General features: G+C 44.3%; 1 protein-coding gene across 1 annotated transcript in view; it reads right to left on the bottom strand.

The window, feature by feature from the left end:
- Positions 1 to 4,800: 4,800 nt before the first annotated feature.
- GNS (glucosamine (N-acetyl)-6-sulfatase) overlaps positions 4,801 to 16,169 on the bottom strand; it is a 54,818-nt gene continuing 43,449 nt past the window's right edge. Inside the window, exons 11-14 of the mRNA XM_021678629.2 lie at positions 12,813 to 12,920; positions 11,755 to 11,865; positions 10,034 to 10,194; positions 4,801 to 7,439 (exon numbers count right to left, since the gene is read on the bottom strand). Of these exons, the coding sequence (XP_021534304.1) occupies positions 7,361 to 7,439; positions 10,034 to 10,194; positions 11,755 to 11,865; positions 12,813 to 12,920 (459 nt within the window). The 3' untranslated portion in view covers positions 4,801 to 7,360. The remainder of the gene's footprint in view (positions 7,440 to 10,033; positions 10,195 to 11,754; positions 11,866 to 12,812; positions 12,921 to 16,169) is intronic.

Below are 16,169 nucleotides of genomic sequence, written 5' to 3'. Positions count from 1 at the left end.
AGGAAAGGCAACAGTTTAAAGCAAAACTAAGCAAAAACACTCAAGATTCCAGGGCGATTGGCAGACCGATAAATCAACTTCCAGTGCCTTCCCTTGCACTCCCCCCATGAATACAGTGGCAGAGTGTTGTCTGTCTTCCTGGACAAAATTGAGCCACAGTGCTCAGGGCAGCTGGGACTAGAGATACCTGTGCTGTCCCGCACTGAGACAGGTGGGAGTGATGCTGAGATGCCCAGAGGGCCACACGTAGGCGCAGCCTGGGGCCTCCACCCTTGTTTCTAGGCAGTGTGGTCGGGCATGCGAATGCTTCCCCTCCGCCCGCCAATAGGAATCTCCTTGGGGACTGGACCATATCTGCAGCTCCCTTCGTAGCTCTCCCAGCTGCAGGGCACAACATCTGCAGGGCTTAGCGCTTCATAGTCCTGTCTGGAAACAGCCGGTGGGCAGCTTTGAGACAGGCAGGTGTTCTTCCGCAGGCTGACCGTGAAGCCACGCAGTGTTCAGCCCTGGCGGAGCTTCGCTAGGGCCTCCCGCGGCACCGCACAGAGCGGGATGCCTGAGGCCTCGTTTTTGTTCTCGGACGCTGCACTGAGGACCGGACTTGGTACCGCAGGCTTCATTTTCCGTGGGAGCATCCGTAAAGGCAGAGCCAAAGGTTGAAGGCTACCGGGACAGATGACAGGGTTTGCTACAAGAATCCCAGTTGTCATGTTGGTCTCTGGCCTAATGAAGCTGCTGCTCACCCGATCTGGGAGGTGCTGGTGGATGGGGCTTCGGGGGAAGAAAGGTGTGCAAAGGAGCCAGTCCTCGGACTTAAGCAGGAACAGCGTGCATTGCGCTTCTGAGCTACTTGGCTAGCATTGGAACGAGGCCAGGGAGTCGGGAGTGATGATCTTGTTTTGGACAGCAGGGGGCTGCCCAAACCAAGTCCAGACGTGCACGTGCTGCAGCAGTGGAAAGAGCCGTTCGCTCCCCGCGCAGCACGGCCTCCCCCTCGCCAGCCTCTGCGATCGGTGAGGTATGGAGCCGCGCCGGAGAGAAGACAGGGTATGGACTGGAGCCCGCCAGCCAAGAGTCCATTAAAGTATCTTCCAACATGTGCTGAGAACATTTAAGCAACCATTCCAACAAAGAAGCTTCTACTTGGTTTTGGAACCATAGCTGGGAGCCAGTGTTTGTTTATATTCTTCATGTATATAATACACGTAAAACTCTTGCCCACTTTGGAAATAAGGTGAGCTTCTACCACTACACAGCTCTGCCCTGTCTAGGGTACCTACAGTTGAATAGGTTTTGGCAAAAGGCTCGCCTCAGTTTCTTTCTTGGTAAACTAGTTTTGTCATTATATTAGTCCTATATTGCTGTGTAACAAATTACTTCAAAATCAGCTTAAACATTTATTGTATCACATGGTTTCTGTGGGTCAGGAGTTTGGGAAGCAGCTTAGCTGGATGGTTCTGGCTTGGGCTTCTCTTCGGGAGATTGTAGTTCAGAAGACTGCAGCCTGGTCAGCACCCTAAGTCTTGACTGGGGCTGGAGGATCTGCTGCTGAGCTGGCTTGCTCACATGGCTGGCTGGCAGGTTGGGGCTGGTCATCTGCAGGAAGCCTCGGATCCCCACCACAGACACCTAACCATAGGACTGCTTGGTTAGAATAGGACCGCGTAATACGGCAGCAGGTCTCCTCCAGAGTTACCCGAGAGAGAAAGGAGAAGCGGTCAGGTCTCTTGTGATCTGGCCTCTGAAGTCACACAGTATCACAGTTACCATGGTTGCTGGCTTACCACAGCTGTTCTGGAAATAACGAGGTGTGAAGAGAGGAGCTGTTTTGGCTCCTTTTCTTTTTTTTTTTTTTTTTAAAGATTTTATTTATTTATTTGAGACAGAATGAGAGACAGAGAGCATGAGAGGGAGGAGGGTCAGAGGGAGAAGCAGACTCCCTGCCGAGCAGGGAGCCCGATGTGGGACTCGATCCCGGGACTCCAGGATCATGACCTGAGCCGAAGGCAGTCGCTTAACCAACTGAGCCACCCAGGCGCCCTTGGCTCCTTTTCTAACAGCCATGCTGTGGAATGGGATAGGAAACCCCTTGCATGGTAGGGGCACCTCCCTTTCTTCGTCTGAAATTAGTTTCCTTGTAAATCCAGGTATTAGGGACAAGTCCCTCCCACCCGCCTTTTTTTGCAGTCTGTTAATATTTGCTTTATATATTTAAGATGCTCCTATGTTGGGTGCATAAATGTTACAGAAATGTTTAGAAACATTACATCCTCTTGTTGGATTGACCCCTTTACCATTATGTAATGTCCTGCTTTATTTATTAGCTTTGGTTTCAAAGTCCATTTTGTCTGATATATGTATACTTGCCCCTGCTTTCTTTTGGCCCCTTTCCATGGACTATCCAAATTTTTCATCCATTCACTTTAGTTGTGTGTACCCTTACAGCGAAGTGAGTGCCTTGTAGGCAGCATGTAGACGGTTCTTGTGTTTTCTGTGATTGGAGAATTTAGTTTTTACCTTTTTTTTTAAAGTAGGCTCCACACTGGGTGTGGGGGGGGGTTCAACATGCGGGTTGAACTCATGACCCTGAGATCAAGACCTGAGCTGAGATTGAGTTGGACACTCAACCGACTGAGCCACCCAGGTGCCCCAGCTCATTTACATTTAATTATTGATAGGTATGTACTTATTGCCATTTTTAACATTCTTTATTATTTTTACTGCCATTTGTTAATTATTTTCTGGCTGTTTTGTAGCTCCTGTTTCTTCTTGCTTTCTTCCTTTGTAGTTTGGGGACTTTCTGTAGTGGTATGTGTATCTACTACTGGATTTTGTGTGGTGGTTACTATGAGGCTTACAGGTAACTTCTATTTCTACCACTCTATGTTAAGTAGATAAGTTTGAACACATTTTTACCTCCCCCCCCCCCACTTTAATGTTCTTGATGTCACATTTTACATCTTTTATCTTGTGTATCCCTTATTATACTTTTATTACTTTTACCTTTTAACCATATACTACTTTTGAGATTAATCCATTACACCTTTATACTTACCAGTGAGATTTATACTTTCCTGTATTTTGTTGCTAATAATTAGTACCCTTTTTGGCTTAAAGTCCCTTTCACATTTCTTGAAAGGCCAGTTTAGTGGTGATGAACTCTTAGCTTTTGCTTGTCTGGAAAACTCTTTCGCCTTCAATTCTGAATAACTTCGCTAGACAGAGTATTCTTGTTCGGAAGTTTTTCTCTGAAAAGTCTATATACTGTCCTAGATGTCAGGAACAGTAATCCATTTCATGACCAAGCTCACTGCCAGGCTGTGTAGGCACTCACATGTATAACGGAGGAGGGAAAAATCCTTCTTAGAGACAGCACAGTTTAACAGAAAGATGGCTTTGAAATCCTTATTCTCTAATTAGCTTTGTGAGCTTGAATAAATTCAGCTGAAGGAAAAAACCTATTCTGCAGAGGTCTTCTATCACAATAAATACTAATTACAAGCATCCTTTGACTCTCTCAATCCTAGCAGCATCAGTCAGACCTGCCAGTTAAGAGAATATATTTTTTTAAGATTTATTTATTTTAGAGGGGGAAAGAGAGTGTGTGTGCATACATGAGCAGGGGGAGGGGCAGATGGAGGGGGAATGAATCTCAAGCAGACTCCCTATATAGTGTGGAGCCCGATGTGGGGCTTGATCTCACGACCCTGAGATTACTTAAATGAAAAAAATCTTGGGCGCCTGGGTGGCTCAGTTGGTTAAGCGACTGCCTTCGGCTCAGGTCATGATCCTGGAGTCCCTGGATCGAGTCCCGCATCGGGCTCCCTGCTCGGCAGGGAGTCTGCTTCTCCCTCTGACCCTCCTCCCTCTCATGCTCTCTGTATCTCATTCTCTCTGTCTCAAATAAATAAATAAAATCTAAAAAAAAAAAGAAAAAAATCTTAAAAAAGCGATCTGGTAGAGTCTGTACTTAGCCTTACTTTGTCTATACAAAGAAATGTTCTTTTTCATTGGATTCACCTTGTGATACACTCAAGTTACATTTTTGGAATTTAAGCATTAGGAAAGTATATAAAAATATACTGCTGTTTGGACTTTTTTTTTTTTTAAAGATTTTAAGTAATTTCTCTACCCAATGTGGAGCTCGAACTCACAACCCCAAGATCAAGAGTTGCATGCTCTACCACTGAGCCAGCCAGTTGCCCCTCAAATTATTTTTTTTGATAGTGATCTGGCAACTTTACGGGTGTCCTCTGACATCTTGTTTTTCTACCTGGTTTTCATAATTTGTAAGATACAAGGCAACCATCTAGGTCAGGGATTGGCAAATTCTGGCCTGTTTTGGTAAATAAAATTTACCAAACATAACCACTAAGTAGGAGAGGTAAGTAGTTGTGACAGAGACATCCCTTGAAGAACAGGTCTGTCAACCCCTGTCTAAAGTCCTTCTTTGTTTAGGGCAGTGCATCACATGAGTGGACATCAAGGGAAAGCACCTTGGAAGTTAAGCTTAGTTTTATCTAATTTAGAGTCTGCCAGGATAAGACACTTTTCCTGCAAAGCTGTAAATGCATAAAGATTTATCATTTTTCTCCATGGAGCTCATTCAAAGCTATCGGTCAGTCAGAGAGCATGTACAGGAGAGCTTTCTAGGTAGAGACTACAGCACCCAAGGAGGAAAGGCCCGTCTCGAGTCCTAGGTGAGTGATGAAAAGATTAACCGGCATCAAGGGAGGAAAAAAAAAAAAATCTTGTCAAAATTACTACTTGTGGACTAAAACAAAGGACACATTCCCACTGGAACAGAAATAAATTTTAATTTTTTGAAAAGTGCAGCAGTGAACAGGGTCTTTTGAAGGGCACTTTCTAAGTCAGGTGACTGAGATGACACAAAGCCAGGGCAGAGTAACTTCTAGGAACAGATGACACAAACACAGGAATTGACAGAGGTCATGGGACCTAAGTGGTGGTCAAAGTAAAAAACCCAAATATTCCCATCTAATTCATTGGCGGATCAGCTGAAATAGCCTTTGCTTTCTCTTAATAAGGACTGTGGAACAATCCATCTTATTTTGTTAAAGCACTAATCCTTAGACACCAAAAATAAATTTAAGAACGTTTCTCACAGATTAAGATGTAACTTCCATGGCTACTGTCACTATTTTGTACAAAATCCTTAATATTGTCAATTAAAATGTATTTTGCAACAGTACCGTTGGACAAATTCAAAGATGCTCAAAAGGGGTTCCCCACTGGGTATTTGAGGGGGAGATTTTAATAGGAAATCTTGTAAGGCAAAAATCTCTGTTCATTCCTGTGGCCTTGGGTCACTTTTCTAATGGTTAGTTTTCTCCTCTGAAGGGCACCAACCAGTCCAGACCTGGCCTTGTAAAAGAGAAAATCAAAATCCAAATTCATACAATTAAGAGACTTGGCTTGCAACGTGTTCCTTGTACATATACATTCTGAAAAGTTCAGTGTGTTGAAGTTTGCTAGGCTATGAACTGAGTCCTCTTTATGAAAGATGATTTTAGCACAGATCCAGAATGAAGCCAGCCTAAGAGAAAGTTGAATTATAGGCCATTCCCAAGTTAGTAGGAAATGTACCAGATACAGGAGAGGTACACAGAGTGGGCATCCCATCCCCACCACCCAAACAGCAGTCCGCGGAATGTTAAGAGCAGTGTGGCAGGGTTACTATGGGTAGCTGACTTGTGTCACTCTTATGACTTTGCCGGCTCTCAGGAACCAGCATCATAAAACTGAATAATAGGACATCACAATATAAGACCTGGTAAGAGTTGGTTTCTTTTTATTCGGGAATAACTATGGTCAACTTTCAGTAAGGTAGAAGTTGACTGATTAATGTTAAGAATCAAAGTGTAGAATAAAGCTGATACCCATATTTAACATTGTAGTTTGCTTTTAATTACAAAATATTTAGAATTTCTTTCCCTAAAACATTCACAGCAGAGGTGTTCATTTCACTTGCCGATTTCACCTCTAAATACCACCACAGTTACTGGGATCGCATGAGGTAAAGGAACAAACCCAATGGCTATTAACCCAACATGGCTCCAGATCTGGAGTTCGGATAGAGAAGTTGCTTACAGCCATGTCTTACAAAGTGCTTAAAGCTCAACCTAAGACCTTAAATAAAGCTAAAATCACTATTGCCTGAGTTGAACAGGTTATAAACCACAGCTCTTCCTCCTCCCTCTGCCATCCCACCACAGATTAGCTTTCCTGTGAAGAAAACAATAGAAACAGGACTGGTCTTTGAGCCCAGAAACCTACAAATGTAGGTGTTCTAAACAGTGAGGAAATCCCAACAAGGTCTGACTTTGACCAGGGAATAGTGAGTGAGGCCCAAATTACCCAAGACTCCAAACACTCAGGAAGAACTTCTCTAAAAGGGAAGGAATTAGGGTAAAGCAGTTGGAACTTCGCATCAACTATACCAGATGGACAGAATGTCAACAAAATGCAGAGTCAAAACTGAACCCAGGCTCCCTGCTACACAGGCACTTACTCTATCTCGACTATAGCCCTTCAGCCTGTCAACCCAAGAGCCCTGTCTACAGCAGGCCCTCAGAAAATGCAACCTTCACTAACCCTTGGAAGTTCTTTCTCTGCTGAGATACCTAAGCCACTTTGTTTTTCAGATCTCAGAGGGGTAATTATCAAAAGAAGAGACATTCCCACTTGTGGTTAGCATATGGTTAGCAGCCACCAGAAAGGAGATGGCTATCACCTTTTAGAACCACCTGGAATTAGCCTTTACCAAAAACTGACTGTTCTATATCAGTGTAGCACCAGCCCAGAATGCAGAAGAAACGAAACAACAAAAAACAGTGCTTGGTTGACAGATGGGTTTTGCATTTGTGACCTTACCACATTGTGACTAATCTGAAAATGGTGGTACTTGTTCTTGCTCTGATGGTTATTCAAGCCATGTGATGTTGGTATTTTTGATAGTGAAGTGGTCAAGCTGTAAAATACTCCCCCACCCCCCCCAAGTATTGCCATTTATCTGAATGGATTTACAAATTCAGACTCTGACCACATGGGGAATAATCAAGAACTGTAACCCCAGGAAAGGGTATGGTGAGAACGAAGACCTCAGGAGCATTCGTGATTAGCTGAGTGAAGGGACCAGGGCCAGCCATTCCTGACATAAGGGCAGAATTCACAGTTTAACACTTTGCACAAGGAAGTCCGCCGATTGGGTTGCTCTTTCAAACAGGACTGAGAGGCAGTCCAGAAACTCTTCCAGGCGTGGTCTTGAGGACTAGCTACAGATACCTACTACAATCACTCCATCAGGCAGAGGCGTGCGGGGACCCAGCTGCAGACGTCGCTACAGAGGATGCTTTGAAAACCTTCGCGTCCTGACCCTGCCATGACTGTTGAACATGAGCCGAGGGTCAAACCTGTATCTGGGGAAGGAAACGGGTCACATTAACTCGAGTTAGCCGCTGAGCATTTCCTTCAGCATGTTCAGTGGAAAGGATAGCAGGAAGGAAGAGAGAAGGAACTTAAATCACCAGAAAGGAATCGAGTGGCAAAGTCTGTAGTACAGAAGTACTGAATAATGAAGAGCATTTCCAGCACAAGGAAGCAAGCACAAAACAATGTAGTAAAAAGCCAAGAGGAGGAAAAACCAAGTAAGATTAATCTTGAGAAGCATTAGGAGGAGGCAAGATGTGAGCTGCCCTTTTTTTTTTTTGAGAGGGGTTTGGAGGCATCCTGAAGTTTGGTTAAAGCAGCCTAATGGCAAGAATACAGCCTTTGCTGGAGCCCTACCAGAGCCCTTTACTTCACAGTTCAGACAGAATGACAGGTAAGAGCACAGGTGTGCACCTCGGACACAAGTTTCCATCTGGCTCATTACGAACTCAGGTGAGTCATTAACCTCTCTGGCTACCAATAAAATAGTAAGGCAGTGTAATTCACGTGAAATATCTGGCACACACTGTAAGTTGGCCAAGTGTCAAGTTACCATTCAGCTTTTACTCTTTTTGTTCGGTGGTAAAATTAAAGAAGGTAGATTGGCTGGAAAGACATTTTACATGTGTAGGCTAGACAGAACATTGTATTTTACTTTTATCCTGCAATCTCTTGGGATAAACTATTTAGCATTATTTTAGAACAAGGGGGGACCATATACTCTCTGTCCCAATGACTCAACTTTGTTACTGTATGTAAATGAATATTTGTGGCTATTTTCAAAGGGTGGTGGCTGGATGGGGGGAGCCTGTAGGATCTAGTCTACTGACCCCCATTTTCAGAGGATTCTATAGGTCTAAGTGTTTGGTGGGAAAGAATAAGCTACTGCTAAGGAATTTAATAAGAAATCAGGTGGTTTAAATATTAGTAAACCCAGCATCTACAGTCTCAGTTATAAGCTTCTTAGAACATGAGAAAGACAAATTATAGTTACAACAAACACAGCTTGCCTGGGAGTCACGAGGTCTTGCTGTATCAGTTCTAACTGTGACCCTTGGGCAAATTGCCTTCAGGGCTCTAGCGACTGCTTGGAAGTTCTCTGGTTAAGTCCTAACACTTCAGGCCTGATGCTCAGGCTCCATCTGAGGATGGTTTTAAGTCCCAAGAGTCATCCAGAGACTGCTACAGACATCTAATTTTACTTGATAAAACACTCTGAGCAAAGTAGCTGTTGGAAACTGCAAAATCATCATGTGTCAACTAGAAGTCTTGTGCCTTTTACTTTAGAGAATGAATTTCCTACTTCAAGGAACTGGTGTAAGTGAGGCTGCATTTCACTAACCTGGAGGAAAGCTCCAAACTGGTCAGTGAGAACGCTTGACCGATGCATTCTGACCGATTAACAGGGTTATCCATATAAAAAAAAAAGGCTTAAGTGATATAAAATTATGATAAATGTCTTTTTATATTATTGTCACCTAGTTTTAGTTTGCTGGCCTCCACATCTTGCTGGCTCTATATATGGCATTTAGAAGCAAAAATGTTTTTTTTTTCCTTTTAAAATTTTATTTGAGAGAGCGAGAGCAGGGGGAGGAGCAGAGGAGGAAAGAATCTTAAGCAGACTCTGTGAGCTGAGTTCAGAGCCCAGCGCAGGGCTCGATCCCACGACCCTGCGATTATGACCTGAGCCGAAACCAAGAGTTGGACGCTTAACCGACTAAGCCACCTAGCTGCCCCTACATTTCTTTAATAAACCGTCTATAATCCAGTTTCTCTGCTCATTCCCATAGATTACTCTCTAATGTGTACTGAAGACATTTTAGACAAAGACAGCTAAATAACTAAGTTACTACTTAAGTTAGTACTTTCCATCAAGCATAGGATATCAATCTTCCCTACTATCAAAATAAGAACTAAAATAATCCTTTCCTGGTGAAAATTCAACTTTAGATCTCATAATCTTCAAGCATAAAATGACAGGTGTCTTACCATAGGCAGCTCAAATTCATGGTATGCTGAGACCCAGTGTCACTGGTGAAAAGTTACTATTTCAGAGGAATGAGTGGGAGGAACAGAGCTGGCTTAGTAGGTGATGAAAATCTTCTCTGCCTTCATATACTACAGTGGTTTTATGTAGTTCAACATTTCAGAGTCAATGCCTTCTAATTCATTTTGTGTGTTTAGCATGTTAAATTTACTGGCAAGCATTCCAGTTCCTCTAATTGGGGTTTCTGGGAAACGAACGAAGGCATATCGTCTCAGAAGCGCTAGGGAACAGGGCAGCACTTGGTCGGCTTACTCTAAAAAAGCCCCACCTGTCACCTGTGCAACCGACAAGAGCCACACACGGCAGGGGTCAGGGCTAGGCCTCCATGTAAAGCACCAACTGGAACCAGAGAGCAAAAAGTTTCAAAGAACTTATTTTGTCAGCACAACAGACACAGGATTCCTACCATAAAGCAGAACACTGAGAAACACAGCTTAGCTCAAAGCCAAAAGGGCCCCTCAGGCTGCCTCTGCCTTCAAGGATGGCATGATTGCTACAGACAACTTGGGAGAGCCATCGAAGACAAGGGAAACTTACCCAGGGTCAAACACCCCTGGAGTGCGACAGGTTGGTCCAGAACAGGACTGTAACATCATTAGCCGGTAGTTCATTTTTCCTAAAAGCTCTGGGTCTATACTTTTAGCAATGTTTGTGATTTGGTCTGGATCTGCAGTCAGGTTATAGACTTCTACAAATACCTGCGAGAATGTGAACATGGGGGAAAGAAAAGAACAAGCATTATATTTGAAGTACTCCTCGTGTGAATGATTTCTAAATGGGAAGGGAAGAGGTGGATAAGCGCAATGCCTGGGAGAACATCATCTGGTCTCAGCATCCTCAGAGAGCCCAAGGTAAACACGAGACCACGGAGCATCTGTTCTCAGGGTTAAAGGGCTTCAGGTCCATGGCCCACGTGCTGGGAAGGGGCCTCCAGCACCCCCCGTGCCTTTCGGCAGAGATAGGAGGACAAATTTACTACCTTTTATAATAAAAGCAGAGAACAGAATGCAGGACCCTCAAATAGGCTCAGAAAGTAGACTGCTAATATTGTTAACAAAAGTGAGAGCTGACATTTGAAGGTTTTTGCGTTAGAATTGTTAAGATTCAAATAAGAATAGATATGAAAGTATTCTAACCTGTGTTGTACAGATGCTAACCTGTGTTGTACAGATGCTAGTTTCCTGTTTTAAAAAGCAGTTTTGGATGTCCACCGCCAATTGGGAAAGGACACAATCCCATTATTTCTGACACTGGATAGATCTAATATCACTATCTCCCCCGCCGCCCCCGTACTTTATTCTCCAAGTGACAGGCTAGGAAGATGACACGTAAACATTATGGGGGAAAGGAGGAACAAGAACTGATTCTGAACGATGTTCTGCTGCTGCTGTCCACAGTGCTTATGAGCTGCAAACAAGTGAGTAAGTCCATTTCTGAGAAACACAATGAGCATCGGCTCCATATAGCAGATGTGTATGCCAGATGAGCACATGCTGATAAACAGTATGAAACCACAAGGGACTGCAGGGCATGAGATCCTCAGACAATCCGTAATGATCTCTGGTGGCTAAAAGCCACCTTACAAGGATGGAGCCTCCTGGTCTTGCTTTTGATGCCCCACTGCTGATCTACTTGAGCAGCTCTAGAATGCGCTGTTGTGGGGACAGAAGTTTCTGAACAAGCTGGTTGTCAGTAAATAGCAAATGTTCTGAGACTCCTTTTACCTCCACAGAAGTTGAGGTGTCTTACTCTGACCCCAAACTATCAGGGAAGCCGAGAGACCAGGCATGTAGCAATCTGAGCAAGTGGACGGTGCATTTAAAGTGTGTTTGGGTGGTGCTGGGAGTGGAGAAAATCCCTTTTGGAAAGGGCACAGTTAGAGAAGTGTGGTATGGCTTTGTGGCTTTTTTTTTTTTTTTTTTTAAGATTTGAGAGAGAGAGGAAGTGCATGTGAGTTGGGGGAGGGCAGCGGGGGAGGGAGAGAGAAAGTCCCAAGCAGACTCTGCCTAGTGCAGGGCCCAGTCTCGGGACCCTGAGGTCACGACCTGGGCCCAAACCAAGAGTCAGATGCTTAACTGACTGAGCCTCCCAGGCGCCCCTCTATTTTCTTAACTGAAGGAGGCCTAAGTGGAAGTATAGATGAGAAACCTATCTTCCTTAGGGAACACCCTTGGAATTGCTCTTCTGCTACCACGTCCAGCCAACAGAGCACTGGCACTAAGACACAAAGGGGTGGGGGAGGCAGAGGGCCTTCTTACCTCCTGGTCATCAAACTCACAATACTGTAAATTCCACTGCGCCGACAGGGTCCTCACACAGGCATAGGTGTTATTGTAAGCATCTTCACAGACACAGTCTGGGAAACATTGCTGTAGGGATATTGAGAAAGGTAAATCAGGACCGTTCTGTAGTAACAAACACCACTTGCCTACAGGGGCAGCCAAGTTGGCTCAAGTCAGACCTACCACTGGACAGAAATTAGGAAACTTTCCACAGAGAAGTAAATCAAAGATAGATGTGGGGCTTTGTTCCTTGTAGCTAACTTGATTAAGGAACATGTTTGTCTGTAGACTCTTGCCACCACTGTCTGCTAATCTCATGACAAGAATCTGCTGTAGCGAGCAAATGGAAAATGGATGGGATGGATGGTAAGGAGACGAAATCAATCTCCTAGGAGTCATGTCTAAGGTATGTTAGGAACTGTCGTCTTAATGGGTTGGAGAAAAAGGCCCAAGTGAGCTTTGTGGAATCAGCTGCAGGTAAGTTATTTCTTCATGTCTTCCTTACCAGCTTTTGGTTGGTTCTTCACTGTTCCTTACACTTTGGTATCAGGCTTCTCTCTGGAGTTGACTTTCCTATTTCCCATGTCCAAAGTGAGACCAACACTGCTCTTACCACCTTCATGACCAGCTTGGCTGCCACCAAGCAAGACACTTATGATGGCAGTTACATATAACTGTGGCAACCCCGCATCTCTACTGAAGGCCACTGATAACCTCCCTCATAAACAATGGTATACTGCTATTGGGAAGGGTAGGAAAACAAGAAGGGAAATGACTAAGAATATGGGTAGATACATGTGCTTGTTACAAAAACAAGAATTCAAGGTGCACATTCTGACAATAGGTCAGAAACATCATTTTCAGGATTACTAAATTTGTCTTGTTTGTCTACTAGTCTCTACGTCAAGTGACAAAGTCCAGTGAAAGAGGACCAAGACTCAGATTAAGGGTTTTAATACTTGACACACCTAAATCTATGCCTTGCTGTGCTATTGGTAAGAAAACTGTCTAAGCCAGCTCAAGCTATTACTCACAGATACTCCAGGACTCAGTGAAGGACAGGTTGGGTCGGTGACATTACGGCCTTCTCCTTGATACTCCACCAAGACATCTGATCGCCAAGTCAGATTGCCGGCACCTTTCTGGAAGGAAGAGCAAAAGTGGTTTCTGTGAGGCATATAGATTGTGATAAGGATCACAAAGTTATATTCTGCTAAAGGGGATGTGGGAGTCAAAACTAGTTGGGACTATTCATTCAGTAGCTAAAGAGAATGGCAAAACCTGATGCAGATGAAGGTTTCTAAATAGCATGTTTTGTACTTACAGATGATATAGTCAAATGCTTTAAGCATTAATACTTCTGTGAAACAGGTTGGGAATGGAAACTGTAAACTCTATCTAAGAATTCTTCTAGGGGCACCTGGGTGGTGTACTTGGTTGAATGTCCAGCTCAGGTCTGATCTTGGGGTCATGGGATCGAGCCCTGTGCTGGGTTCCATGTTCAGCGTGGAGTCCACTTGGGTTGCTCTCCTCTCTGCCCATTCCCCCCCACCCAAAACAAATAAAATCTTAAAATTCCATCAGATGAAGAAATTTATAGCCAATTATATACAAGGACAAAAATATTAAACACAGCTGGTGTGCTAATAAGGACTATAACAGGTTCAAATTTGTTCTTAGTCGGAATGAAGATACCATACATATATGAACTCATTTACTCACTGCACATTAGTGGAGTGAAAGGAAAGAAGCAAGAGCATTTGAAATGGGAGAGTTTAAGACAGGCACACAATGGTGAAAGGAAGAAGGCTAAAGTAATAAAAGTTGTGGATCAAAAGGACAATATGAGCACTGGAAGGAAGCAGAACACTTGGTAGTAAGGTTTCCCGAAATCCAGCTTTTAGACAAGGAATGGAGAGATGGGGTGGTAACCAGAGAGAAAAAGGTGCTGACAGGAGGCTGCCCCTTTGTTCTGTAAAGAATAGCAGGTGGTGGGAAGCAATGGGAGGTTTTTAATCAGGGAAGGAACACAATCAAGGCTGTGCTTTAGAAAAGTCACCCTAGTAGCAGAGTCTAGAGATGGGGTAGAGAGAGATAGGGAGATCAGGTTAGAATGTGCTCTTAAAATGGTCTACAGCCTTAACTAATCAAAGTCTGGTTTGTGGTGTTAAAAAGGAGACAGCAGGCCCAAAAAGGAGTCACTTGTGCTAAACCCCACATCAACAACCAAGACTTAATCCCTAACCTAACCTAGTTGCAGTTTCAATCCTCCAGGAATGTAACTTTCACCAGTCAACTTGAAATTACCTGGTTAGTGCTAGTGACGTAATCTGCCCCATAGGCCTTTCCGTTCCCCTCGGGAGGGTGACCTTACCTGAAACAATGCATTCTTTGCTAATAATTTCCATTATCCACCCCCTTTCCACCTTAAAAAACTTTTCCTTTTCTATAGCTCTTCAGAGGCTACCTTCTATTGTAGATGAGTTGCTGCCTGATTCATGAATCACTGGGTAAATTTTTAACAGATCGGGTGGCAGTGCCAGGAGCTGAATCAAACTTCTGACAGCATTCTGGGACAATGAGAACCACTGGCATGATAATTGCAACCCCCCCTTTTTTTTTTTTAAATTCAAGACTTGAACTCATGACCCTAAGATCAAGACCTGAGCTGAGATCAAGAATCAGATGTTCAACCAAGCCACCTAGGCGCCTCTTTGTAAACCCATTTTTGAGTTCACGGTCCTTTCACCATTTCTGAGGGCTGTGGGTTCTAGGTTGTGATCCTAGTCTAATTGGCTTTCCAGTCCAGGGCTTAGCTGGTCACCTTCAGGTGGCAGAATGTTCCATTCAGAACCCAGTTCCCCAGCCCTTGGTTCAATCTGCAGTTCCCCAGTTACTTGGGACCTCTTTCCAGTCCACAGTCCCTATTTGCTGGAATTTGCTGGTTTAGTCCATGCTGGGAATTGCTGGTGGTGCACACGGCCTCTCTTAGCTAGTTCCCAGTAAACCTCTCTTGCTTACTGCTGGTATGTTAAGGTACATATTTGTCATCTTTTGTGTAGATAAAAGCTATTGCTAATGAGGATCTTGGAAGCCAAAAAGCCACAAAAATTGGTGGACACGAGTATTTTACAGTGTTTGTCATCCCCAAGACGATTCCTGTGATAGGATAAATTGGTCATGGGATGGGTTAGATGGACGGTTGGTCACCCACCAACTTCCAAGAAAATTTCTATGCAACAACGTACACTGTAAAACACCAACCCCCAACCCAGTGGCACCTTTTAGGTATTCAGATTGGCTCTGAGAAATCCAAAGTCTTAGAACCTGAAACTCTAAAAAGTCAAGTGCACGACGTTCTGGCACACTTGCATACTTTATGTCTAAAAACTATGGTTCCTGAAGTCATAAATATCTACAAGAATGGCAAAATCTTACTAAAAACAGCCCAGAATTAAACGGGCCTTATGGGGACAAGTAGACAAGATCGCTCATTTAAGAAACATGCTAGCCCTGCCACACCTGGCAGGCAGCCTCGTCCAGCACCAGAACCTTCCCAAGTGACCTCTTGCTGTGCCACACCCAGTGGGAGGCCTTGTGTGGCGCTAGTGCCCCTGCCCTGGGGGGTCCAGCTCCGCACACGAGAGTGCCTGCAACAGTTAGCTGGACTTTGCAGCCACAGCACAAGGAGGCTGCCCTGCCCACAGCTACTGCAGCCCGCTGTACCAGAGAACTGCCTTGCACACCACTGAGTCCACACCAACTGCAACCCAGCCGTGACAGGAGGGTGCACACAGCCCACACGGGACATCCCTGGGACACATGGCTTGGGTGACCAGGGGAGTTTGCCCAACTGGGTCCCCTAGGATACCTTTGGCTTAAAGCCACTTCTTCAAGCCTGGGAGATGTAACTGATCCACTTAATACATAGAAACAAATATATGTAAACAGAGGCAAAATGAGACAGAATATGTTCCAAAGAAAAGAACAAGACAAAAACCTTAGAAAAAGAGCTAAACAAGATGAAAACTGGAAGAAACACATGTTCAGGCTAAGAGCAACATGCTATTAAACCACCAAGGGGTCAACAAAGAAATAAGAGAAAATACCTTGAGACAAATGGAAGCACAACAGTTCAAAATGTAGGAGACACAGCAAAAATAATTTTAAGAGAGAAGTTTAGGGGCACCTGGGTGGTTCAGTCAGTTAAGTGTCTGCCTTTGGCTCAGGTCATGATCCCAGGGTCCTGGGATTGAGGCTCGAATCAGGCACCTTGATCAGCCAGAAGTCTGCTCCCCCCCCACCCCCTGCTTCTACCTCCCCCCTCCACTGCTCTCTAATAAATAAAATCCTTTTCCATGATGAATCAAACTAGCTCACTATGACCTACA

The sequence above is a fragment of the Neomonachus schauinslandi genome, chromosome 5 (assembly GCF_002201575.2).
Source record: "Neomonachus schauinslandi chromosome 5, ASM220157v2, whole genome shotgun sequence".
In the NCBI taxonomy this organism is placed as follows: domain Eukaryota; kingdom Metazoa; phylum Chordata; class Mammalia; order Carnivora; family Phocidae; genus Neomonachus; species Neomonachus schauinslandi.
This window is presented reverse-complemented; position numbering and strand designations above follow the sequence as displayed.